The sequence below is a fragment of the Aythya fuligula genome, chromosome 1 (assembly GCF_009819795.1).
Source record: "Aythya fuligula isolate bAytFul2 chromosome 1, bAytFul2.pri, whole genome shotgun sequence".
In the NCBI taxonomy this organism is placed as follows: Eukaryota; Metazoa; Chordata; class Aves; order Anseriformes; family Anatidae; genus Aythya; species Aythya fuligula.
Window position 1 is genome coordinate 14,386,072 of NC_045559.1, and position 27,859 is coordinate 14,413,930.

Sequence of the window (27,859 nt, forward strand, 5' to 3'; positions counted from 1 at the left end):
CCTTCCCCTTCCCGCCCCTTCCCTCAGGCGGCAGCGGGCGGGTGGGGCGGGAGCGGCCGCGCGTGCGCAGTGCGCCCTGGGGCTGCGCAGCGAGGCGCTGACGCGGCAGGGGCGGGGCGGGGCGCGCGGCCGCGGCTCCCTCACGGGCTGAGGGGGACGGGGGGCGCTGAGGGCCCCGGGACCGGCGGCGGGGACCCGGTGGTGGCGGTCACCCGGTGCCCGCACCCCGGCTGTGGGGCCGGGCCGGGGCTCCCCGGCTGTGGGGTCGCCCAGGGCCTTGTGGAGCTCCTCGAGGCGATGCCGTGCTCCTCTGTTGGTCCCTGCCGGGGCTTCCTCACGGGTGTCCCCCCCCGTCGCTCTGGCAGAAGAAGCGATGATTGGTAACGTCAGACCTGAGCGGAGCCTTGGCCAGTTATAAATCCCTCAGCACTTGATGCTTCTGTGTGTGAACAGGTAAAGAGGGGGATCGTGGTTTCTCTTTCTACTTCACAAAATTATTTATTTATTTATTTATTGGTGTGTTTCCATGTTTTCTAACTTACCTAAGTAGAAACTACCTACATGCCGAACTATTTGCAATGATTATTAAGTCATGCTTTTGGGACTTTTTTCCAGTCACACTCATGTCCCACTTCATTAGTTAATATATAATAAACCACCAGAGGAACGCATGTAAGTAAGATTTCTCAGCTAAGACTTAAGCTAACATCTCATCTTGTGTAATGCAGGATCATTATTAAACGTCTTATTTGAGTTGAACTGCCTTGCTCTTCATTGAGCTTTGTATCCTCGGGAGGTTTCTAGCTGGTAGTGCTGTCGTAGCGGTGAGTAACTGAAGTTGTATGATTAGTATTGTAGATAAAGAAAACATGGCAACTGTTAACGTTACAAAGAAAGAAGTCACGAGAGATCTAGACCATTGCGATATCCCGTACTATGTTTCTGAATTTGTGGAAAGAGAAGTTGGAAACGACTATGATTCTCTGAGGAAGCTGGGCAGCCTCATCGATAAGCTATCTGAAAATAAAAAGCAGTTAGAAGAACAGGTAAGCACATTCCCTTTTTTTAATATGCTGAATGTGCCTTATGACTGATTAAGTAGTAAAATCAGTCATAAGATTTAACTAAATTGAAGCAAAGTATTGAAATTTCAAGATACCGCTCTATATAATGCAATATTTTCATGTGAGTTTCAATACTTTTCTGTAACTGTAGGTACTTACAGTTTCATCTGAAGTTCCTAAAAGAATTCAGAAGGCCTTGAAGAATGCAGAAGATTCTAAAAAATCCCTGAATCGGCTTCTAGAGGAAGAAGCTCTTCTATCTGATTCAATCGATAGCCACTTACTGAAAGCTGAGCCATGGATGGAGGAGCTTGGTGTGCTGATTAGTCAAGTAGAGGAGATTGAACGGCACCTGTCCTATCTTAAATGGATTTCACGAATAGAAGAGTTAAGGTAAAGTTGGTATACTTTAAAATCTTATATACTTTAAGAATATTCTCACTAATGTTATCACACAGCCTTTTCAGGGCTTAGCACTGCATATACATGATGAGAGTGGTAACCATGTTTGTCTCATTAAAATATTTTAGATTAAGTTTTATCTCAATTTTTCAGTGCACAAATGATTCTTAGTGAATGTCTGACCTCAACTTTTCTTGAATTTTATAGTGATAACATTCAGCAGTATCTGATGACCAACAATGTTCCAGAGGCAGCCAGTACTCTAGCTTTTATGGCAGAACTGGATATTAAACTTCAGGAATCATCTTGTTCTCATCTTCTTGCTTTTGTAAGATCCACTGTTAAATTCTGGCATAAAATTCTTAAGGACAAGTTGTCAAGGTAAGGGATGCACTGTCACTGCTTCGCCTTTGTGTTGTACTGTAGGTTTGTGCTAAGGTACATATTTTATGTTGCAGTGACTTTGAAGAGGTGCTGACCCAGCTTCGCTGGCCATTTGTGGGGCCACCACAGTCTCAGGCATTTGGCCTTGCTGCTCCAGCCAATGCTCCTGACATATACAACAATTTGGAGACGTTGTTCTGTCAGCTTCTGAAATTGCAAACCTCGTATCCTTTTAAATAGTGGCGTGTTTTAGTAAGGATAATGGATTTCAGAGCTCCCGAAAGTCAAAAATGAAGTCGAAGTTATGTTACTTTGTATTAACATTATAAGGTACTTTACATATAGATAATGCTAGGTGGCCGGAGCAAGAATTTAAAACTCGTTTTCAGTTAAAATTCAAGTTCCTCTTTTTAGCAGTAGCAGGATCATAACTCCAAGTCATCAGATCCAGTGATCTCATGGTAACTTGCAGTTCAGGCTTCATGATGTGCACACCTTACGTTCTATACTTTCAGCAAGATTACCTATATTAATACAAATGATGATGCTTTTTTTTTTTTAATTAGACGTAGTTAATGCTTTTAATTTCCTAGCATTACTTGAAATCTGTGTTAATCACTTTAATATATGCAGTCCCAGAAAGAAGAGAGAGAAAACTCAAGATGTTTGTCTCGGAAGGGAATTTTAAAAAATGGAACAATTTTCACTGAGCAGAAATAGTAACTTGCCTCTGAGGTAAGTCAGAAGGCACTGCTGCTCATCCTGTTCATTTTGTTTGTGGGTGAAATCAAGCACAGCTGAAGTTCAAACAACCATTTTTACTCTTTTTTTTTTTTTTTTTTTTTTTTTTTTTCCTGGAGTGGTTGTAGCTTTTTTGTTGATGTTTAAATCAGCAGGACTGGACCGGGAAGAAACAAGGTCATTCAGGGCAACCTGGAGCCAGTAACAATTTTATCAGAGACTGGGCCACTTAAATCAGTTGCTTCAAAGTGGAAAATCATGAATACCATTTAGTAATCTTGTGAGTCTGATACTTCTTTAGGAAACGTGAATATGCACGTCTCTTGGATAGCCCTTGGGTTTGGTATTGATGATGGTGTTTTTTCTTCCCTTTTTCTTTTTTTAAATGATTCTGGTTTCCTAAATCAAACTGACTTCAGTGACTTGTACTATCACTGAATAAATTATCCTTAGCAGCCAGAGTTATTTAACATAACTTATAAAACGGAAGCATTTTGAGTGTTGTTTGTATTTGAGGACTTGTATGCCTTGTGTAATACTGCCTTTAGCCAACAAGGTAGAGCTAAGGTGTTCACTCCTGTAAACCCACTTGATTGAAATTTTACCAGTGGAGGAATCAACACTTAAATTTGTCCTTGACTGTCAAACTTAGCGATGAATTGTTAACCAAACCTAAACAGCTTCCAGAAAAGTATTCCTTACCCCCATCACCACCCATTATCCTTCCAATCCAGATCATGCTGAATCCTCTGCAGAAAAGATTCAAGTATCATTTCACTGGAAATAAACCAACCAATGTCTTAAACAAGGTATGGAAGAAAGCAGTTTGATTTATTTGTTTATTTTTCTAAGCAACAGATACATTACTGTATTTAAATTGTGTCACTTGGACACTTTCTTCTCTGAAATTAGGATTCTTAAATTGTGCAGTACTTGTGTGTCCCTTAGTGGGGACAGATGCCAAGGTAACACGTGAAGATCTTGCAGAGGCATAAACATTTTCTCTGGGCCAGAGAGATGTCCACTTCGCCAGTTGGAAACTGACCTGCTTTTGTAATGAGTTATCTTCAAAGACTTGAGTATTTTATCTGAGAATTGTCACTGAAGCAGGTTTCCTACAGGTAAATGTTAATGTTGCTGTAATACATCTACAGCAGACTTGGAGAGCTGTTTTCTAATACTGTAGTTGCACAAGTCTCTGTTTGTGTTAACAGTCTTGAGTAAATATAAATACATTCACGCTCTTACAGTTGCTAATACAATGCATTTTTAATAGTATTACATATGTTAGGGGATTCATTCTTTTTTTTTTTTTTTTTTTTTTTTTTTTTTTTTTTTTTTTTTAAATAAGCCTGAATGGTATTTAACACAAGTGCTTATGTGGATTGGAAATCACTCCAAGTTCCTTGATGACAAAATCCAGCCGATATTGGACAAGGCAGGATCTTCAGTGAATGCTGGGGTAAGCACTTTGTGTGTTTTATATGTGTAAGCATTTATACAGTCAATTCGTACAAGCATTCTTCTGCTGATTTCACTAAACTCGTGGTGAGACTTAACTGAGTCTAGTAACAGTTTTAAGATCATACATTTTTGCCCATGTTTGTCCATATCTCTAATACTTTACTCACTTTCTTCTTTTAAAAGCTTGAATTCTCTCGTGCTCTGGTAATGCTGATTTTGGAGAAGCTTGCTGCAGATATTCCATTCCTGTTATACGATGATGCCCTCTTTTGTCACCTTGTGGATGAGGTACTTCAGTTTGAGAGAGAGCTCTACAGTGTTCATGGCTACCTCAGCACCCTTCCCAGTTGCATGCATATTCTCTCAGAAGAGTCTTGCTTCCAGAGGTGGCTAACAGTGGAAAAAAAATGTAAGATTTGTGATGGATTTTGTTGGCCTTGACACATTTTCTTTCTGATTGTGCAGAATACAAATAGTCTTCTCAAACAGGATAAGTCACTTGGACTGGGCTACGCCAAAAGATGTATTTTTGAGGTCAGTAATGAGAGGAGTGCCCCGGGGGTTAATGCTGCGTCCAGCCCTGTTTTTTAAGCTGGTCTGTGATTCTGTGATATTTTTATACTTTGCAGTTATTTTGACTAAAAAATGGTTTGGCTCTAATAGTGCTTCTGAAGTTTATAGGACTGGTGTCCCCAAGCTGTATGGGATCTAGCCTGCGTATTTTGACAGAGTGTGCAGACAAGTGTGCAGACAAGGATAGACTTTAAATTGAAATGGAGCGAGGGTATTAATTTTTGAGAATCAGAGAAGAAATACATTGGAACGGAACAAGCCAACTATTAAAAAAAAATAAATAAAAAAATAGCCTTGACAGAATTCTTATACCTGCGTTTGTGATGCTGTTATTGGAATTGCTTCTGCATGAAGCCAGTCATCACTAGTTTTTTATCATCTGAAAACGTAAATTTTAACTAACTAGGGATAAAGATTTAATTTTTATATATTGTTTGGTTTTAGAGTTGTTTTTTTGTTGTTGTTAAAAATTTTTTTTCATTATTAAATACTAAAACAATTTACAATTTCTGTGCTCAGTTGCTCTTCAGAAAATGGACTCCATGCTTTCATCCGAGGCTGCGTGGATATCGCAATACAAAGATATCACCGACATAGATGAAATGAAAGTCCCAGACTGCGCTGAAACTTTTATGACTCTGTTGTTAGTTATAACAGGTAACTGCCAATCTGTGGACATTGCTCTTGTTCGTAATGACTAGTAGAAAAACTGCAGATATTATTTATTAAATATCTACTGTGTCAACAATAGTCAGCAAATAACAACTTTGCAAAGTTGTGATACTCACAATTTAATAAAAGTTGTCCAAAATACAAGATGAGCAGGAAATTATCTAGCACAAATAATCTTGAGCTAGTAGTGACGTATTTTCAAATGCATTTTTAAAAATTTGATAATTTGCAAATTACCACATTCAAACCCATTAATTATGGAGAGAATATGATTTGTTACAATTCAATAAGAAAAATATCCTGCCGTTCCTCTTGAATCTGCAGAATGTACCTTTTCAGGAGGTGTTTATTTGTATATTGAAGGGCTTTATCCTACACTGTGACTGGCTTTAGGGGCCACGTGATATTGCTAGGTGGTGTGGTATGATAACATATTTCCTAAAGTATTAGGATGCAATATGCTAGTGGAATCGTGAGGGGGAGGGGAATCTCAGATATGTTGTTTCTTCACATATTTAGCTTTTGCATTGAGTAGTTTCTTGAGGTTGCTAAAAATAAGTCAGCTTTTTAAAAATTAAATACTGTATGATGTCTTTGTAGGAGTAACATCATGTAAAAAGATGACCATAATGCTTCGTGTTCAAAACCTTTTCTTCAGTGCTGGGAAACGTTAAATATTTTGATAATGTCTTTCTAGACAGGTATAAGAACCTTCCAACAGCTTCCAGAAAACTGCAGTTCCTGGGGCTACAGAAGGAGCTAGTTGATGATTTCAGGATACGATTAACTCAAGTAATGAAGGAAGAGAGCAGAGCTTCTTTAGGCTTCCGGTACTGTGCGATCCTTAATGCCGTTAACTATATCGCAACAGTGCTGGCAGACTGGGCTGACAATGTAGTAAGTAAATTTTTTAAAAATAAATTAGTTCTGTTTGTTTCATAATCAAACGTTACATTTTCAGCACTATTTATGTAAATGTATTTAGAAGAATTAATTATGGAAAAAATAGAACTAATAGTACTAATAGTATTGCTGCTGAAGTGCATGTGTTGCAGTAGCATGTGCACGCTTCTTGAATTATCCCTATGCTGAGCTAGTTTAAATGTATTTGGCGTGGGTGCCTGCATTACAGCTTGGTTCAGGTGGTGTCTGGAAAAGTCACTCTTTGATAACAGGGTGTTGGGTAGAGTTATTTTCTGTAATAGCCCAGTGGCACCATAGCTATTCTGTAGTATGTCAACTTTTTCTGTAGTCATTGCAGAAATAAGCATTTTGTGGGAGATGGGCAGCTTCCAAATTGTTTTTGTCTTGACAGGAAACTGTCTGTAGCAGAGGATAATCTTGACTTGATAGGAGAGCAGCTTTTATGTTGTACAGCTGCATCTACAAAAGTATCTTGACGTGCTTAAAAGCAAAACCAACTTCATTACCGCTGTGTCACATTCAACTCAGTCCACTTCTTGCTATTGTCAGACTAGCAAACATGCCATTACCTATCTGCTGTTGTGTTTGGGACCCATATCAGTTGCATTACTAGGATTAAAACAGTTTTAATTGAATCAGGACAATGTTTTAAGTTTCAAGACTTCGTTTATAAACGTGTCAGGAGCATGTTTTGTAGAACCCTGTCTGTTAAAGTACAAACGCAGAGTTCAAATAATAAGATGATTTTTGCTAGTACTTATGTCTACTTCTGTTCCCCTAGTTCTTCCTGCAGCTACAGCAGGCTGAACTGGAGGTTTGTGCAGAAAGTAGCACTGTCAGCCAGCTACAGCTGGGGCAGCTGGCTTCAATGGAGAGCTCTGTCTTTGATGAGATGATTAACCTCCTGGAGCGCCTGAAACAAGATATGTTGAGTCGTCAAGTACATCATGTCTTCAAAGAGGTCACAGATGCTGCAAAGCTGTACAAAAAAGAGAGGTGATTCTGTTTGCTCTCTTCTCATATTCCAATATTATTTTCTGTTTAAAAACATTGAGGTAAATAAAGGCAAGAATAGCTAATAAGAGAAACTGGTTTCCTGGATAGGAAAGGCACAGGGTAGTAAGTATTGGAAAATTTTTTTTATCCTCACTTCAAGCCTGTTTTGATGTTATGCTTTCTAAAGTAGTTCTGCAGTGAGCGGGCATGTTGTCTTGAAAACCCTAGGAAGAACGCTGGGTCACTCTAGTTCAGATGAGAGTTACTTTCTTCCAAGTAGTATTAAAAATGGCCTGTAACTACTGCTTCTATCCTCACGGAATCACAGGGTTTCTTGAATTTTTGTGGTTGAGTTTCTGAAGCACTTCAAAATTAACACAACTGCTTGATGATTTTATAGATTAGCTTTTTTTTTTTTTTTTAAGAAAAAAAACACGTTCAGATTTATAACTAAAGCATCAGCTTAACATTAAAGGATATTAAAATAAAGCATTAGACTATGATTACCTTTAGGTTTGAAATGGGAAAGGAGGAAACTGACCCATTGTAACTGGCTAAGATTTCCTTACAGGATAATTTCAATTTCAGTTATTGTAATATGAATAATTATCACATCGAAGTCATAACAGTGAAATTTCTTTCAGGTGGCTATCTTTACCGTCTCAAGCAGAGCAAGCAGTAATGTCTCTGTCGAGCACAGCTTGCCCAATGTTGTTGACCCTAAGAGACCGCCTGCTCCAACTGGAACAGCAGCTCTGTCACTCGCTATTCAAAATATTCTGGCAAATGCTCGCAGAGAAAGTGGATACATTCATCTATCAGGAGGTAGGTATCTACGAAGTGTATGCAGTACTGTGCGGGTGTTGGTGACTGGCCTAAACAGAAGATCCCCCCCTCTGTGTTTGCAGATAATCATGGCGAATCACTTCAATGAAGGAGGAGCAGCACAACTTCAGTTTGACATGAGTAGAAATCTCTTCCCTTTATTTTCACACTACTGTAAGAGGCCAGAAAACTACTTCAAGCAGTAAGTAGGCAAACTTCTGATCCATTAGTGTTTCAGAACAGAACATCCAGATGAATGTTTTCTGTATCACCAACATTTTTTTTACAGTTTTGAGTGGGTAAGAAATACTTGAACTACATGTATGTGGATCATCTTTCAGTGTTTACAACAGCCCAAGTTTTGATTCTGCAGCACGTTTTCAGATAGCAACTGACTGTGATGTATGTTCTGGAGTATTTAGCACAGTGAGGATGTCTACTGCACGCAGATAGATGAACTTAGGGAATGTAAGCAGAATTCAAAAAGTGGGGCAAAAGAAACTACTCAAAGATTTAGTTACAGCACAACAAATTTTCTTTATCCTGAGGCTATTTTAAACTATGTTTCTGCTTAGCAGTCCAGTTGCTTTGGCTGGTGAGAAGCAACCTTCTTTCTGGTTAGTCTTTTTAAATAGCTGACAGTCTTATGCAGAGTCCAACGCTAAACTCCTGGGCTAATTGGGACAGAAATTTTACTACACATCTAAAGATCAATATGGAACGTGTTATTCAGTCCTGAACGCTTGAAGATGAAGGTTATATATTGGCATTCTTAATTGGAATATTCCTGTAGCAGCGTCTTAGTTTTTTTGAGCACATTACCTTTACAAAGGTAATCGATACCTATGTAGTATTCATAGCTTAAAAAAGAGATGCAGAAAGGAACATTAAAAGTAATGTGTAGTGGGTATGTGGCTGTTGTACTAGAAACAATGTGGCAGGGTATCTGTTTGCTCTCTAATGAGATTAATAAGAGAAAATGTTCAGACTCTAGCAGCTTTCTGTAAAGGAGTGTTTTTTAAAAATATACCAAATAATGTTTTCTGTTGATAATTAGAAACCTAGCTTGGGAAGGCTAGACAGGTAATTATATGGTAACTTCTCTTCTGTATTTTTTAAACTAGTGGAAAAATTAAGAAGTAAAAGTCAAGCCAAGCATGGCAAATATTGGTGCTTGTAACACAAAGTGCTAAGAGAGCAAGACCAAGTATGCTAGGCAGCACTTTTCCACTTTTCAGTTCAGTACTTAGATCCTTTTCAGAAATCCTTGGAAGCCTTTTTCTTAGTCACTGTGCATACAAAATTAAGTGTATCTTATGGGTGAGTCTTTTACTAATTCATATAACTTTTTTTCCCTCCCATAGCATAAAAGAAGCCTGCATTATCCTGAACTTGAATGTTGGCTCTGCCTTGCTGCTGAAGGATGTACTACAGTCAGCCTCAGAAAATGAAGCGTCACTGAAGCCAAACCAGCCGTCAGCAACAGCAGCATTAAATGAACTTGGCGTTTACAAATTAGCTCAACGGGATGTTGAGATTCTTCTCAATTTGAGAGCTATTTGGCCAAATACAGGAAAATAAAGACTTCAGAATTGGTTAATAACTTGATCTAGATTACTTATTTGCTTTGCTTTTGTTTGAAGTAAGTTACAACATAGTTGTGTTATTTTTTTTCAACACTGTATGCTGTATAATTGGTTTGATCTAATCTTTACCATTTATTGTATATACTCTTAAATTATTTGAAAATGTTACTGACTTGGCTTCTAACTGCACAGGTCTTACTTCAATGTAACCACTTGGTCATTACATTTAAAAGCTAACAGTCTTCATTACTAATGACTATGACACTCTCACTTAAACACGTTTTTACATGTCTAAATCCCAGGTAATGGGTGATCTGTATCTAAAATATGCTTATGCAGGACCTGGGATGGAATGAAGGAATTTGTCAATTTGTTTCCTATATTTATGTTCTTTTTTCTTCTGTCCCAAAGTCTCTCCCATTTTTTTTTAGTAAGACCTCTTTTGTTTTTGAGACTCTTTTAAAAATTAATAAATGCTATGTTACTTGGCACTGCTATCTTTCAACCATGAACACTTCTTCCTGAAACTGATTTTTAAACCTCTTTATATATATATAAAAAAAAAGTATTGTCACAACTTTTAAAATTAATTTTATTTGCTGTCTCATTACCAATGATTAACAAAGTAAGCTACTAGCTGAAGGAGGAGACTCTAGGATACTTTTTTCTTTTTAAAGAGGTTTCTACTTATTTTTAACAAAATAATCTTACTAAGAAAGACAGTTCTCAAAAGATACCTTTCAAGTCCCTGGTAAATGTAAACAAATCTTTGTCATTTGTCCTTTTCAGCTGATTGCTACTACAGGGAAGAGAGAGGAAAAAAAGAGAAGAGAGCACTGTTTAAAATCAGTTGTTCGCAGCTGACACAGCAGTGAAAGAATGGAGCAAAATGCCTATTTTTAATATATAGAGCATACCGCTGTTCCATCTAATACACAGCCCAAATCTCCAGCAACCTTTTCTTCCTAGGAAAAAAAGTAAAATAATGCCCAATTAGATAAGTTAGGATAACTAGTTTTAGTACTCTTTCAGTGATTGTCACAGTTACCGAAATATGCTCCCTAGAACCATATTGTAACGATGAGAAAGTACTGAAAAATTCTAAGCTTGTTTCAGCTATGTGTTACTACCTCTGCTATATCAGGCAGAAACAACAGTGGAGCTCGAGTACTTGACGTTTCTGGACCAGTGCTCTCAGTCCTGGGCTAGCTGATGGCTGCTTGTAGGGAAGAAAATCTGACAGGCCTGCTTTGTGTGGGTCCTAATGTGAGATGGCTGAGGGAAGTGCTGAGCAAACCCATCAGGCTAGAGCAATAGTGCCTGTTTAAATCTTTCAGTGCACAGTGGGTAAGCTTAAACCACCTGTAAGTCTTTTAATGACATGCTTTTGTAAATAAAACATAAGCCACAGCAAAAGATCTGTGCATAGCAACTCTGCACATACCCGTTCCATTATACTTACACTTCTTCCTTGAACGTGTCCAGTGTGACGTTCTCATCATCACCAACGTGCAGGTTGTCTGTGCTCAGTCCCAAGGTTTTAAGAGCTAAAGTTAAGGAAACAGAATTTCCTATATAAATCTGAAAAAAATAACATCTGAAAGTGGTCTAGATATAATAAACAAAAAATAAAACAAACATAAGTAACTTTGTTTAACTTTCCAAGGTCCAGGTTGTGTGGTCAGAAGTGCTGATGCTTTTACATACATACAGATGGGGTTGAAGCTGTTTTAATGCAATTCTTTTGAAACTGTTTTAACAAAACTGTTTGAACAGAGGGGAGCGTGCTGACTGCCGTCTGGGCTGGACTGACCTTCTCGGTACTGCGCGGGGGTGATGTAGCCCAGGTCTGCCACGTCCAGCATCTGGAACATGGCAACCAGGTTGGACTCGTCCATCAGGCACGGGTATGTCCCCTCGCCTTGCCTGCCGGCCTTCACTGTTTCCAGCACCTGGATGAGGAACTGGCGAGGTCTTTCTGCAACAGAACCAAGCCACCGAGGTCTTTTTCTTCAAGGGAACCAAGCCACCGAGGTCTTTCTCCAAAGGCACCAAGTCACCAGCACCAACTTCCCCTCACCCCGCTCCTGCCTCCTCCTCTCCCTCAGCACCCCCGCCCGGTCCCCTGCTGCATCTCTCCCAGCGGCCACCACCTTAAAGACCCCAGATCTCCTTTTTTTTTCCCCCCAAATCCCACCCTGGCCCCGCGGGGGAGCCGCACCGGGCTGGTGGTAGAGCAGCAGGGCGCTGAGGCGGCGGAGCAGCTCGGGGATCCCGTGGCGCTCCAGGTAGTCGCGGCCCCCCCGCTCGCCCGCCGCCATCTCGCCGTTGCCAGGGGAGGCCTCGCAGCCGCCGCCCGTTAAAACCGTTGGCCCTGAGGGGGAGAAGCTTCGAGAACGAAGCCGCCCAGCCGCCACCTTTGGGGTTTTTTTTGCTCCGTTGCCCGCCGCCGGGGTCCCCGGGCGGGTTCCGTCAGCCGCGGGGAAGGCGGGAGAACGGCGCCGCCTCAGGGCGGAGGGCTGAAAGCGGCGGCCCGCCGGCGACAACAGCCCAAAATTACACGGCAAAACTGCGGGAAATCGGGTCTGTCGCCTGTCTGCCGCGCTTGGCGAGCTGCGGTGCAGCTCTGCGAGATGTTTGTCAGGAGAAAGGGAAAGGGTGCCGCAGAAGGCCAACCCCTCAGCGCAGATAACCGCGGCATCGCAGGCGCGCTCCGTTTGCAACGGGGTTTTACAAGATCCCACAGAAAAGTCCCCCTCCTGCCTGCAAAAGCAATGAGTAGCAGCTATGAGGGAGAAAGATTTAAACATTTTTACTTCGCTTTGCAGCACAGTCCGTGCAAACAGGGACGAGACATCAAGTACCCTTTCTACTGTGCTACCCACTGTGAGGAGAAAGATAATGAAGCAGAATGTCCCACTAAAAAAAAAAGACACAGTTCATGGTTACCCAACCCATTCCTGCATTTCACTTTTCTACTCCCTTTCAGAAGATTTTGAACTAGCAAAGTTTGCTGTTGTTTGCTGTTTTTTCCCCCTAAAGAAGACCAATGGGAGAAAGAGTAGTTTGAGGTGCAGAGGAGTACAAACAAGTGTCTGAGCCGGCCAGCAGGGGAGAAATAATGACAGAAAACCTATTGAAAATGAGAACATAAGAAGATGATTGACTTGACGGGAAGGAACAACTGACGACCTGGAGAGAAAGGTAGGTAAAGGTCAGTGTCTGGGGCAGGGAAACAGTGTTTGGCAAAGTTTCTCCTTCAGTGGTCAACAAAGATAACCAGCATGAAACGCATGCTGAAGGCTGAACTTCTAAGCATAAACACACAGGAACAGGCTGAAGTGTGTTTCTATGAGGAACGGTTCCAAAAATCACTAAAAGCAAACCCCAGTTTGATTTATTACTAGGAATGTATGTATTTTTAAAATTAATTTCACTGTTAAGAAAGCACAATTTGTTTCCTTGAAAAGATAATGTGTCGTGTAGGGGATTTATTAGCCACAGTTCATGTGATATTATCTGCTAAATGAGGGTTCTAAATGTGTGATAATTTAGGATAATATCTGAGAAGCTCACATGGACTATTGTATGAGGAATTAAATTTCTGGTGACTAAAAAAACAGGATTTGACAAAACATCTGAAAGTTTCCTGGTTCCATTATAGCGATGCTGCTAATTAAGTTTCAATCACAACTGCAAGGCTCACATCTATTTTTGTGTGTTTAAAGTGTCTTGGTTATTTAAAACTAAATTTGGTTAAAAGATTTAATATCTGCTATAACAGAAGGTGAGCATTCTACAAAATATGACTAATAACTTAAACCTTCTACCTAACTGTAAAGGACTGGATAAACTACCAAGACTCTTAAAAGATTTGACAAAGAGGAACAGGGACTGCAGGTCAGACGTGAAGCTGGTTGCAGAAGTATTTGGCTCACTGAGGAACTGAATCAATGGACATGTTTTTCCAAATCAGGTTGTAGAAGGTAGAAGTCTAGGGCTGTGGGATGAGACAGGAGCAATAAGAAGGGGGCTTGTTAATTCTGGGTGCTTCACCTGCCGCTGCTTCTTCTCACCAGGGGCATCAGCAAGCACAGGGGGAGCTGCAGTGAATGGGCTGTGCTGCTCCTGTAGATGCTCTGGAAAACCTCTGCTCTACCCTTCCACCGTGTGTAGTGTTTTCCTCTGCTGTTCCTCAAGGGCTTCCAAGATCCCAGTGAATGCTTCATCAGAGGACACTACATTTATAGAGGGAAGTGCTTAACAGCAGAAATGCCAAGTTTCTGGGTATTAATAATCTCAACAGCCAGAACCCTTTTACTTATTTGATAAATTTATTTATTGTATTATTGTTATTATTAGTGTATAGAGTGGCAGAATAATTTAGGTTGAAATGGCCCTCTGGAGATTGTTGGGTCACCTCCTTCCCCTTCCCCGCCCCCCAAACAAACGAACAAAAACCCAACAAACCTGGGGCTAACTTCAAAGCTGAGATCAGGTTGCTCACCTCCGTATCAAGTTCTTACAGCCTCTGAGATGATTCCACAACACCTATTGGTCCCTCTTCTGTTGTTCGTCTATGTTACAAAGGCCCTTTTTAAATTATTTTTATTTTTATTTTCCTTCCTTGTGTTTAATTCTCATTGCTGTACCTTACACCTATTGCTTTTTTTTTGTCGTGCACCATCACGAAGAGTCTGGTGCACTCTTCTGAGAATCTTGGCACTCACCCGTTATGTAGCTGAATAGAGCAGTTTGAACTCTCCCCCTCTTAACCTTACCTTAGAGCTGAACAAATCACAGAATCACAGAATCACAGAATTTCTAGGTTGGAAGAGACCTCAAGGTCATCGAGTCCAACCTCCAACCTAACGCTAACAGCCCTCCACTAAACCATATCCCTAAGCTCTACATCTAAACGTCTTTTGAAGACTTCCAGGGATGGTGACTCCACCACTTCCCTGGGCAGCCTGTTCCAGTGCCTCACAACCCTTTCAGTAAAGAAGTTCTTCCTAACATCTAACCTAAAAATCCCCTGGCTCAACTTAAGCCCATTCCCCCTTGTCCTGTCACCAGGCACGTGGGAGAACAGGCCAACCCCCACCTCGCTACAGCCTCCCTTGAGGTACCTATAGAGAGCGATAAGGTCGCCCCTGAGCCTCCTCTTCTCCAGGCTGAACAAGCCCAGCTCCCTCAGCCTCTCCTCGTAGGACTTGTTCTCCAGGCCCCTCACCAGCTTCGTCGCCCTTCTCTGGACCCGCTCAAGCACCTCGATGTCCTTCTTGTAGCGAGGGGCCCAAAACTGAACACAGTACTCGAGGTGCGGCCTCACCAGAGCCGAGTACAGGGGGACGATCACCTCCCTAGCCCTGCTGGTCACACTGTTCCTGATACAAGCCAGGATGCCGTTGGCCTTCTTGGCCACCTGAGCACACTGCTGGCTCATATTCAGCCGACTATCCACCATCACTCCCAGGTCCTTCTCTGCCTGGCAGCTCTCCAACCATTCCTCTCCCAGCCTGTAGCTCTGCTTGGGGTTATTGCGCCCCAGGTGCAGGACCCGGCACTTGGCCTTGTTGAACTTCATGCAGTTGACCTCAGCCCATCGGTGCAGCCTATCCAGATCCTCCTGCAGAGCTTTCCTACCCTTGAGCAGATCGACACACGCACCTAACTTGGTGTCATCTGCGAACTTACTGAGGGTGCACTCAATGCCCTCGTCCAGGCCAAAATGATTTTTTCAGCATCTCCATCACATGCTCCAGCTCCTAACCATCTCAGTAGCGCTGCACTGCACTCACCTCGGCACTCGTACTGCATTTCGTGCTGTGGAGGCCCAAGCTGGAGGCAGCTCTGCAGATGGAGTCTCACAAGAGCCAGAGCAGAAGGGGACGCTCGGTTCCTCAGACCCCTGCCCGCATTCTTGCTGATGTGGCCCGGCGTGGGGCTGGCTTTCAGCACTGCAGGGGCCTGTTACCCCCTACCACCAATGCCACCACTAACCCATGCCCCCAAGCACCACGTCCAACCTCTCCTTGAACACCCCCAGGGACGGTGACTCCACCACCTCCCTGGGCAACCCGTCCCAGTGCCTGACTGCTCTTTCTGAGCAGAAATGGCTCCTCATTGCCAGCCTGAACCTCCCCTGGCACAACTCGAGGCCATTCCCTCTGGTCCTGTCACCAGTTCCCTGTGAGAAGAGGCCGACCCCCAGCTCCCCACACCTTCCCTAGTAGTGGGATGGTTTTAGAAAATAATGCCATCTAGTTTATTACACAATTAGCAACCCTTTGAGCAAAAATGTTCATGATTCCTCAAAAACAGGCTAACATTCTTGGAGAATGTCTTAAATACTCAGTTCTGTGAACTTTAAAATACAAAATGACGACTTGTTAGAGTAGACACCAGTTTCTCTGCCTTGCCCTACGCTGTCCCAGATACAAAGTAGGTAAATTTACTGAAACTCTACAGTATGTCTCTAGGGAGAGGCTTAGGAAAAAAAAATCCAATGGAATATTTATCCAAGAAAGACATATTATTAGAGTGACAAGTAAAATGATATGGCCTCAGGTGTTACCAGCACTGAGTGGGAGATACAGCTACTGAAAAAGTTGGTTAATGAGTAACAGGCAGACCAGGGTTTGGTGTTAGGAAAATGCCCTCTGGAGGCCCTGTGGTGCATTCTTCAAAAAACAACCCTACTAGATGAGTCCCTGAAGGAGGAGGTGGATCGCCACCGTTGCTTCCTTCACGTTTGGCTCACAGGACAGGAGGGCTGTAGCCCAGCATCCTGCTCCAGTGCAGCATTTCCCTTGGGAAGTGTCTGTGCTCGGAGTGTGAAGCTGTACGGGCCTTGGATGCACTCTGTAAAACACCATGAGTGAAAAACAGCTCCCTGCATCTTCCGTGCGTTTCCTCAGTAACGATGAAGGGAGGCTGGTGTGTTGGTGTTACTGCTCAGGCTGTGAGGCTGAAATACAAACCTTAAGGGGGTTAACAGGGAAGGAATAACTCCAGGCAAGGTCACAAACAAACAAAGCAAAACAACAACAAAAATGACAAGACAGCCAAACAACTGACTGCGGGTCAAAATATGAGAGAAGGAAAATGAGAGCAAACAGCTGCCATTTAAGGGTGGAGCTGGCCAGAAGGGAAAGTTTTTGCAGATGCTGTTGAGAGGTTCTTAAGATCGATGCCTATAGGGCCTATACATTCTGCATCGGTGGCAGGGAAGGCTGAAGAGTTGAGGCCAAGCAATCCTTTTTAATCAACCTGTGAGCTCTCGTGTGACACAGCACGCCAAACCTCTGGCAGGGATGGTGGTGTCTCTCCTGCAGCGACGCTTTGTCACCATTCCCTTCTCTGGCTCGGTAGAGGCCGGGCTGGAAAAAAGAGTGCTACAGCTCTGGGACTCGCAGGGTTACACTCGGGAGTTTGTCAGGCCATTTGTTTTATTTACACCAACAGGTTTTTACCTGCAGTGTTCTGTAAATGTGCCTTGTTCATGCCAAGCAGCTTCTCAGAAAAACTGCTCTCACGTGGTGTCACATCAACCTCGTTAACTGCTCCACATCAACCAAACCCAGCTCCAACTCCAGAGCCCAATCTTTCAGGTCTGGTAGAAGGGCAGAGGGGCAGCTGAATTTTCTGCACCACCTGGAACCCCTCCTGTTGCCTTTACCCTCGAAGTCAATCTCTCCTGATCCTGATCCATTTCTGGCAAGCTTCCCTTAACAAGGAGAAGTTTCCTGAAAGCTCCCCTTCTGTGGGGACAGCTGATCACAGCCTGGATGTTCTTATTCCTGCAGGCCAGCAGCATAAACCAAAACACTCTTGCACAAAGCAACCTAGCCCGTGTCACTGGCGATGGATTTTAACAAAACGAAACAAGAGCACGCACACCATCTACCGCAGCTGCTATGGTTGAAGGACAAACGAGGATCCGCTGCTAAGGTGTCAGGTTATCTTTAGCTTAGGAAATCAGGTTTTAAAAGAGGTGCGTACTTGGTTGGAGTAGAAGCTTTCAAGAGGTATTCGAGAGGAAACACAGCACTAAGAACTGCATGAAATAAACACTGTGTTCAAAAAGTCTGACTGTGCTGCATGAATCGCCTCCAAGTATTTCTGGAATCGGTACTTGGCTTGGCTTCCAATTGTGAATTCTGACAGATTTGGATGAGTAAAACAGACACCGGTTGCAGACAGCAATGACTGCCTTCTAAAATCAATATTTCTCTGGTAAAAACAGAAGCATAAGAACCGGAGTGCAATGAGTAACAAAACTTAGTGATCTGCTTACCTCTGAAACTGGTGGCATTTAAAGCACGTTAGATAATACAAGAGGGTGCTGCTGCAAACAAAACACTTGTTGCGTAACCAAAAAAAGGGGTGTGGGGAACCAACTCCAAACAGAGAACAGCTTGTGAGCCAGTGCAACAAAGCAAAAAGTGCTAATAAACCACTTGGTCACATTTGGAAAATAATTTTAGTGGTCCCTGACCACTGCTGGCCATGGATGATGATGGTGAGCAACCAGTAACTCATGGTTGCAATATTGCATTTTCTTTTTTATAGCCCTCATTTCTAATGGCTGCAAGAAATATCAAATCATCTTGTAAACAAAACAAAACAAAAAATTGCAGTTCAATTTCTTGCTTTGAAGATCATCCATAATTGTGTCTCTTCCCTCCACTACCTCCAAGACTGAGTTTCCAGGTACTTCATGGAAGAAGCACAAAGCGTACATCTCCTCCAGACCTGCGGAAGAGGTTTGCTGTGAGAGAACAACCTGCAGTCCTCTCTGCAGAGCTGGTAAGTCAATGAACAATTTCAGTCACATTTGATCTGTAATTGGAAAGGGCTTTTACACAGAACAAGAATCTTAATGCCTAGAGATAAAAGTTGCATTTTTAGAATTAACAATGATAAAAACAAAAACTGGTTCTATTTTTACACTGCCTATTGAAGTCCAAATTCCTACATCTAGCAGCTCTGGCAAAGTTAATTCTTACACTGATAGAGTAAGAAAATGCAAATCAGCTCAGTGAAGGAATTCAGAAATGATTGATCAAAACAAAAACCTCAGCAGCTGATCATCATACATACAGGAATATTTTAGACCCGAGTGCCAAAACTGATCCTAGAGCAATTCAGCCCTGTGCAGACTGGGCAGGCCTTTTGGACCAGGAATTCTCAGTGCTGGCTACTGCATGCTCTGTTGGAGTCTCTGGGAAGAAAAAAGGCAGCCTTGCAATACATACCCCTTTCACTTTGCCAAGATAAATAATGACAAAACCCATTTGTTTCTTACAAACATATAAATTATTTTATTTACAAAGCCATGTTACAAAAAAAAAATAATAATAATAAAGCAAAAAAAAAAATACAATCGCTCACTAGAGAATATCTCCAGGCCCGGTGTTGAACCATGGCAGTATCAATCAGATACATGTTTGTTCTGTTTTTCCTTTTTTAAACTGTAAGCCATAGAATTTACTATTTACACCTACTTTAGACATTTATTCTGCTTACAATTATCACAAGCATGGAATGAATTCTATTTGATACTGCTAATACATAAAGGTGCAGGACAAAGAATGAAAATACTTAGTGTTACAAAATATGGATTGTAGAAAAGAAATTGGCTGTACAAGTATGGCATTTTTTTTCTTAGAATGATTGGACATGCTTTCTTCAAAAGTCTTCTGGAAAAGGTTCTAAAATCTGTAGTAGGAAAGCACAATATAGCAGGTGCAAATTCATTTCTGTGCAACAACAGTTATTTAATATACCCCATGACTGACCAGCTATGCAAAACCCACAGAGTTTTGTTAAAGTGCCATGGGTCAACAGCATAACAAAATATAAGGTGTAAATAGAAAAATTTCTTTTTTTCTTCTTTTTTTTAAAACAATAGTTCACTGAGAATCAGCAATAATAGAATATGCTGTATAAACTATTCTCTACAAAGGTCGATCAGCACTATTTACAATTGTTACATCGATACAAAAGAAGGCATACAAGTTATCCAAGTCGCTTTTTATGGCTGACGGGCCTATGCATTGCGTATGTGTAACAACCAAAGCTTCTGAGCCTCTATTGCTGGAAACAAATCACAAGATTTTCAGGCAAATGGGCAAGAAAAAGAACTACCGAGTGAATGCTACACTAATAATGCATTATAGGCTGGTCCAGTTTATATCCATTTATTCAAATGTTTACTTCCATTTCGCTTTTCAGGCTGAATTTTTTGATACTTGCAATTAAATAATGATTCTTTGATGATGAAAGGCTGTGGGATTTTACTTGGTGCTGAACGTTCCTGAAATGCTGTCAGGTGTAAGCCAGTTGACACAAAATAACAAAGCAGCATTCAAAGGACAGGCTCCAGATTCCAGCTTTCCAATTAAAAGATGCATGGGAAGAGCTAAAGCTTCCTAAAACTACGAAATCGCTCCTTCAGTCACTGATTAGCATTAGTTCTCAGAAGCAACCACCAAATCTCACAACCACCGTTTTCCCTCAACAACTAGAAATAGCATTTCGTTGATTACAGAGGATGACTTTGTTACTGAGATTTTTAAACTCCTGCAGTTTTAAAACTCAAAATAAATTAAAAAAATCAACATAGTACTGCTCCTAAAACTGAACAAGACAAAAATTGTGCAAAAATAACAAAGATATGTACACATTTTTCAGTCTGAAGAAATGTACAATAAAAACATAATTCAAAGAACATTTCAAAAATATAAACATTGCTTAAACTTTCCTAAGTTTCATACTGTTTCTGAAACTATACGGTCAGTTAGCTCTGAAGTATAGCAAAACATAAATTATTACAAAATTAACACTATAAAAATTTATTTTAAGAATATTTCTAAACTTTTTTTCAAAGGGTCTAGCCTTGCTTATAATTGCTTAAACATTTTAGTCTTAAAATTTGCCTTAAGCCTTCTTTTTTTAAAAAAGAAAGTAGTAATAATCTCCCTATTTGCAGTCTCTCGCCTTTCCCCCAGATGTAAATAAACCAGCATATAAGTGCACTTTTAACACTGTAGAAATAAAAATTAACTCCTCTGTACTATTGTTCCAGTACCTAGTATTGGCTTCCTGATTATAAAATCTATATTTTATTAAAAAATTATTCAGTAATCCTATAAGAAACACTGTCAGTGCAATTCTATTAATGCAAGCCAATCTGCTCAACGCCCGTCCTTGCAAAGCCAAACTGTTACCGAAGTTATCAAGTACTGGGATGGATCTTAAGGGTCGAGACCTCCACCACGACAGGGGGATTTCGCGTGCTGAGCCTCGGATAACATTAACCACAGTTTGGTGCAAAAATCCTCTATGCATTGATTGAAGTATAGATTCCTTAAGAGCCTGATCCTGGAAGATGCTGAACACTCGGAATTCCCACTGAAATCATTAAATGCTGTAGGTAGAAGAGCACCAGTCAGGATTAGTCCCTAAAGTTGCAGTGCCCCAGCTGTTTGCAAATTACTAAGAAATGCACTCAATATTTATCCATAGGACAAGCTTAAATACAGAATTACTGTAATTTTTATTGAATGAAAAATTTTGGAGGTCCTTTAAATTCAAATCATGATTTTTTTTTCTTTCTTTCTTTTTTTTTTTTTTTTTTTTTTTTGGAATGTCCACTGTATTCTGGTAAGGAAACAAAGGGAGCATTGCAACGCTAACAGCTTCAAAAGGCATGAAACATAACCAAGCAGAACGCACAGATCAGTGGCAAATACAAGTGAAAAACTAAACAAATCACTATTACAGTTTTCTGTAAATTTGATTCTCTTTAAAACCACAAATTCATAAAAGGTTAAATCCATCTGCAGGACATAGAAAAGAAAAACCCTGTGGAGTAGGGCTGCTGAGAGCTAGAGATTATAGGCTGGTTCCTTTTCCTTGTTATGGAAGAGTCCTTATTCTACCAGTCCGGTTTGATGTCTTCTAAAAGAAAAACCAGAGCCAGGTTCAGAATCAGAAAATGTCTTTCAGTCCATAATACTTTAACAACGTCTGCATCTGAGAGCCACCTCAAACTATGAATCTATTTCAAGTCCATCCCTACTTACTGATTACATTTAAGAAAAGGACCTGCTTTGAATAAACTCGTTATTTCCTTTTGGGAAAGATTTTACTAAGCTTTGGTGAATCTTCTGTTCATTAACTGAATTTATCATTAGAAACAAAGAGCAGCAATTAGACAACAACTTTGAAGGATCTTTTTCCCTGCACAGCGTGTTTTCATGCATGATGGAACCCCATACAGCGCACACGTTGTCACCTTCCCTTAATAAAAAGATCTAGTTACTCAGTATTTAAAAACCACCGCATACTGAGGTCTTGAAGTATTAACACATGAAGGCACCTAAAAGCACTACGAAGAAAAAAACATTTGATTAGTTATAAACCTACAACAAGGTTTAAACAAAGTTTAAAATCTGGAGAAAACAAGCTTTTAACACAGTTCGTATAAACAGGTACAAAGAGTTTGATTGTAAAACTATCATTCCATTAATGCTTTTTAATACACAAGTAGATTTTGTAAGGAAAAGGAGTGTGTTGTTTAATTAAAGCAACAACAGTTGGAAAACCAGACATGCTTTTATGTTCAGGTCTCAAATAGATGCAGCAAGGTTCACACTGAATGTGAATTGAGAACAACTCGACTGAGTTTAAGGTGAGTTTAATGTGATGGGGGGCAGCAGAGAGGCCCACCACAGTTGGCATCACAGCCCGCCAGTCCTAGGCAGGAATACCTGAGAATATAACGTGCCTTAGCAGATGTAGTAAATGACCAAAATAAACTCCTTTTGTGAAATGAGAACTATGGGCCCTCTTCTCTCCATACCAGTTTTGCCCAGGACAGAGCTCACTTTCTTCACACTGGCTTGCATGGTGCCACGCTTTGGGTTTGTAAGGCAAACAGTGCTGGTAACACTGCCACGTGCCAGCTGCCGCTGAGCAGCGCTCACACAGCAGCAGAGCCTTTCCTGCCTCTCATCCTGCCTGGCGGTGCACTTGGCAGGGGACACAGCCAGGCCAGCTGCCCCTGACCATCCAAAGGTGGCATCAGGAACAGCAATAAAAGCTGGGAGGAGGACGGTAGGACACTTAAAAGTTGTGGCATTTGTCTTCCCAAGCAACTGTTGATGAGGCCTGCCTTCCTGGGAATGGCTGGGCATCCCTCTGCTGATGGGACGTAGGGAATGAGTTCTTATTGCTTTGCTTGTGCGTGCAGCTTTTTCTGAACGCTTCATTTTCACACAGTCACTCTCCCTTCTCTTGAGAACCAGCAGCCTTCCTCCCTCCCAACTCCCCGCTCTGCTCCCCCGGAAAACTGACAAATTGCCTGGCCAATTGACGCAGCGGAGGGAGCCCAGAGGAGCTGCTCTGTACTCGTATTTAGCTTGATGGCTGCAATTCTGTTTCAAACTGAATTGTTCCAAATCTGCTTTTCAGGCTTGTATTCATGAAAACTTGCCTGGTTTATCCAACTGTTAAACCCCAGTGTGGTAACATAAATCACCTCTGCCTCCAGCCTTGCCTTGGCCTCCCTGCAATGGTTACAGTACTAACACTAAGCAAGAGAGCTCAGGATCCCCCAGTAATAACTTGATTGCCATGTCATACACTTGGAGATCCACTTATTGATACCTAATTAATAGCACGTTTATACAGACATATTACAGCACGCCTTAAGACTAGGAGTTTGTTTAGAGACTATTCAGTTGCCAAATTGGAGATGAAAGCTGTCAGCAAAGCAGATCAGATTGGTTATGACAGTGGCAAGCATCTTTTAAGTAGGTAGTCATTATTCATGGTTCCAAACACTAAAACCCCATGTCAGTGTTAAAACAAACAAACAAAACTAAAAACAAGCAACAAAATGTTCAATAAAGCTTAATATGCCTTCATTTTCTTTTGTATTTCTATTCCGAACTCCATACTCAGTTAATAAACTGACAGAAACGTATTTTTTAACAATAAAGAGTCTGTGGGGCTTAGAGCAAGCAAACACTTCTGGTTTTGATAAATTCATGGAAACAGGCAGCTGAAAAGCTCAGCAATAGCCTCTGTTTATATACAGCCGCCACAAAATTGATGTCTTGTCCTGTTAGGTTTTTTCCCCATGGGATCTAGACAACAGATTCCAACAAGCTCTGCTCCTCGAGTAGCGTGCATTTTATGTCCGACAGGAGCAGGAGGTTAAAGCAGAATGTTTTACACTTCAGAAGACCTTTATCACGTTTGTCACTGGCAGTTGGCTGGCAGTGTCTGACACAGCAAAATACCAGTCCCTCTGAGTGCTTGGGTAGGAAGAAACTTTCCACTTATTTCCCTTCAGTGTAGTTCTGGCCTATGTACAGTCCTTTGCATTCAGCACCAGGGGGGTTGTTTCACCATCTGACAGTTCATCTCGGGACGTGAGTGACTCAGAATATGCTTTACTGATGAGACAGTTGTGGGTTTTCTCCACTACAATAACCACAATTCTTTTACGGCATCTACATAGCAGAAACTAAGCAGCACAGCCATTTGGAGTAGCTACTGTGCCAGGCCACGTAACAGGATTCCAACACTGCTTGGCCACAGAGAAAAACCTGCTGGAGTTTTTATTTACTTGTGACTACAGCTTGGTGAGACGAAAGCCTTTTTCACACCAAGGACCTTGATAATGAATTCTTGAGAAATTACCCAGCTTGGAGAGTCAAACAGTACGGGCCACAATGAAAAAATTAATTAATCTATCAGTCCTCTGGCCAGCTGAGGGCTGGGCGACAGGTCCAACACCTGTCCTCACAAAGGGGCTGAATTACAGAATTTACCACCATTATCTGACTAGCAGTCTGTGTGATAGACAGGCATGGCGTGAGTGCTGAGGATTTCACACACTCTAGGAGGAATTACACTTTCAGATTACTTTCTCTGAACAAGCGGGGCCTTCTGCCTTCTCTGTCCTGTTTCTGTCCTTCCCTTGCTGCTTTCAGTTTTTGCCTATTTTTAAATGCCCACTCTTCTGTGCCAGTTTGGGGACTTTGCCATGCCACCTCGCTCAGCAGCGGAAGCTGGATAGAAAAGGCACGCTGGCTTAGCTGGAGCCCATGGAGACACAGATTCTGCTGCCGCTGAGTTTGTGTCACCAGAGCAACAGGCAGCGGGCATTGCCTAAGCCAACCTGAACCACAGCACAGGTGGTGAAAAACAAGCAGAAAACTTGTTATGCGTAAACCTCAGAGGAAAACATCCTAAGTGAGAGGAAAAAAATCTATTAGTTCACTGAAAGAAAGCTTCTATACAGAACTGCATTTATGACAAAATTGTATTTTAAGGTTTTACAATATTAAATATTTCAAAAACCATTTATAGACTATTGAAGTGTAATTTTTTAAAAGCAACTTACTTGTCTGTTGTGTACTGGGTTTGATGTACTCGAAGGACTGGACTGTGACAAAGCTACACTGCTATTTTTTCCAATCTGAAAGACATTAATTGAGCAGCATTGAGAGTATTTGTCAGTGGAACGCAGATGCTGGTAATGGCCTTCCTTTTCCTGAATAAAGTGGCACTAATTGCTCTGCATTCGGAACACAGGTATTTTGCTAGTATAAAAAACCCAACAACTTCAGACAAAATTGTCATTACCTCTCAGAGCCTGTATTTTAAACAAACACATTTTAAAAGGCACATAAATACCATTACAGGTAGGAAAATAACAGTAAGAAATGGCTTCTGGTGGAATTTAGGTTGTAAAACCCCACCTCTCTGGACTGGAGCACTCGGCTGTCACTGGACTCGCTTGGAGCAGCTCAGTCGGTGCACAGAGCGCTCAGGGTCACTCCTGCCTTGTCCTGGGCACCCTGCCCACTGCTTGGGGTTCACCAGTTTAAAGCAACTGGCCAAGCACCACAGCATGCCCTAAGTTACTCTCCTTTTCCCCCCCATAGAGTCTCTTCATTTATCACTGCTTCATAAAGCAAATATTAACCAGTAGAATCAACCTCTGGAGGTTTAGATGTCCAGTTGTATCAATTTACTGGGTCAGAGAATGTCTTTGGGAATGAGTACGCATTTAATAGTATGTGTACATTGATTTTAAAAGTACTTCTTTAAAACAGTGTGATATTCAATCTGTATGTCAATCCCTGAAAGGTTACAGCACTCTGTAAGAGCAGTCTGCCTTAGGTTTTCTGCAGTGCCCCATAAGCACGTGGTAGATATTGGTGCTAAACAAAAGGGGAGAGCTGCTGGATCAAAGGAGCAACTCTCCAGGGGTTACAAGGCTGATAACAATGAACCAGGGCCCCCTGGTTACAAAATGGCAATGACTGGATCTGAACAGGATCCACATGGCCAGTGGACTTCAGGTAACATCAGCTCTAATCAGCTGATGGAGGAGCAGCAAGGCCCTGTCTTCTACATGCAACGAGAAATGAGGCTGCGGGTTTCCTGCTGGATGCATGGGACTCAGGCAATGGCTGGCAGGGCTTTCACCAGCATCAGTGTTTGCTCTTTCCCTTCTGCAACACCATTTCTTATTTTGCCATTTCATGTATGTACTGAGAAGCAGCCTTTGTATCCATATACGTATCTGCCCTTTCTCACAGAGACTCTCAGTTTTCTCTACTCACATCCTATCCAGAAGAAATGTTTAACGTTTTTATTTACAGCCAGTCCCGAAGGCAGTTCCCATGGCACGCAAACATTAAAAGGGCAGGCCTCTGCCTACCCTGCTCCCTCTCAGCATGTTTTGCATGTCACAGCTGTTCTTCTCCAGGCAGCTCTGTGCTGGATCAGGCTTTTCTTCAATATGCAAATCTTGGACAAAGACTCGCAGCCTTGTAAAATCTTTCCGAGCCATTCAGAACGCCGTGGCAAACCTGCAAACCTTTCTCCTCCATATCCACCACGGCAACATCCATGAAACTCTCGCACAACAAAACGCACACACACCTCCTCCATCTTCTGAACGACAAAAACAGCCTCTGAGAAATCGACTTGCTGGGATCCTGGAGTCACGAGAGGGAGCACCACGCGCCTCTCAGCCTTTCCTTCGTTCCGTGCTCCTCCGACTACTGGACTGACTGACTCGCTGCACAGCTCTGCGCCGAGCTGCCCCACCATCGTGTCTGAGCTTGGAGCTGGAAAGGCAGCGCTCCGCAACAGGAGGGTGATGCAGACAGGCTTGGCAGCTACAGCACTCAGTGTAAATAAAGAAAGATTGCCAATTGTGTTGGGTGTTTAGCGATGGGAACATTCTGAAAGCATTAGGGGTCAGGCCAGGAGTCAGATGATTTTTTCCTTTATCAGTACAGTGCAAAAACACGCAGTCAACACTTCCAGTTACTGCCTGTCCAGGCCAGACTTGAATAAAAAAAAATCCAGACCCTATCACCAGTCGTTTGAGCTTCTTCCTGTGTTCTTACTCTCTTAATTTGATTTGCCTTATTACAGCAGGGAATAGAAGAAAGATTTTAAGTAATACTGTGTGTTTTTTTTGTGTGTGCAATTTTTACTGTGACTGCATTTCTAGAACACAGCAAGTCGAAACAGCAGAGGTTAAAAGTGATTTCCAGTATTGTATTCTCTGGAGTTCTAATATTCACACGTAGAGGACATAATATTACGAGACACATGTACTTAAGCGGATACAAGTGTCATTTGTTTATAGCACAAATAATCAGTAGGAAGAATCCATTTTGTATAGTGCACAATTCAGAATCCTTCTCACAAAGTCACCAGCTGTGAGCCAGGATTCTAAAACAAAATCAACTTCATTTTACCTTCTATATTTGATTGCTAGCGTAGCTCCAAAGACAGCAGTATGAGAGAAAAGGGATGGCTTCTACATATATATATACACACACATATATACATCTGTAGGTGTATGTACACATCCATATGTAAAAACATTCTGTTTAAAAATCTGCATATCATCATACTCATTACATATATTTAACATTTCCTTAAGGGAAAGTGATTAGTGTGAATTACTCACACATTAACATGTATTCAGAGAAGACCTCTGATTGATTCTTTCTGGTTTATTTGCATCCATTACTACGCAACGTGCTGAAACACATCACACACTGGAACAGGAATGTCCCACAGGAACAGATGTAATCACTAAGAGAATCAGAGTTTGAACCTGGGACCTCCTTGTAGCTCTTTATATTGCCTGTATCTGTAGGACATCTCCAGACCACA

General features: G+C 41.7%; 3 protein-coding genes across 6 annotated transcripts in view; 1 reads left to right on the forward strand and 2 right to left on the reverse strand.

The window, feature by feature from the left end:
- Window positions 1-158: 158 nt before the first annotated feature.
- RINT1 (RAD50 interactor 1) lies at window positions 159-9,648 on the forward strand. Its single transcript, XM_032198097.1, has 14 exons — window positions 159-453; window positions 851-1,046; window positions 1,216-1,457; window positions 1,674-1,847; window positions 1,925-2,074; window positions 3,244-3,400; window positions 3,943-4,053; window positions 4,239-4,464; window positions 5,148-5,285; window positions 5,998-6,197; window positions 7,006-7,220; window positions 7,865-8,045; window positions 8,129-8,247; window positions 9,410-9,648. The coding sequence occupies exons 1-14, from the start codon at window positions 434-436 to the stop codon at window positions 9,624-9,626; spliced, it is 2,346 nt and encodes a 781-aa protein (XP_032053988.1). The 5' UTR covers window positions 159-433; the 3' UTR covers window positions 9,627-9,648.
- A 557-nt stretch (window positions 9,649-10,205) lies between these two features.
- Window positions 10,206-12,060, reverse strand: EFCAB10 (EF-hand calcium binding domain 10). The gene is made up of 4 exons (XM_032198112.1): window positions 11,853-12,060; window positions 11,445-11,609; window positions 11,094-11,178; window positions 10,206-10,596 (listed from the first exon to the last, which is right to left on the reverse strand). Exons 1-4 carry the CDS (start codon window positions 11,950-11,952, stop codon window positions 10,560-10,562), a joined length of 387 nt encoding a protein of 128 aa, XP_032054003.1. The 5' UTR covers window positions 11,953-12,060; the 3' UTR covers window positions 10,206-10,559.
- Window positions 12,061-18,980: 6,920 nt separating this feature from the next.
- Window positions 18,981-27,859, reverse strand: part of ATXN7L1 (ataxin 7 like 1) — a 74,684-nt gene continuing 65,805 nt past the window's right edge. For 2 of the 4 annotated variants that reach the window (XM_032190371.1, XM_032190400.1), the window contains exons 9-10: window positions 25,056-25,130; window positions 18,981-21,065 (exon numbers count right to left, since the gene is read on the reverse strand). In XM_032190371.1, the coding sequence (XP_032046262.1) occupies window positions 21,006-21,065; window positions 25,056-25,130 (135 nt within the window). In that variant the 3' untranslated portion in view covers window positions 18,981-21,005. Of the gene's footprint in view, window positions 21,599-21,621; window positions 22,029-25,055; window positions 25,131-27,859 lie in introns of those variants that run through there. The other 2 variants (XM_032190380.1, XM_032190389.1) reach the window with 2 other exon arrangements.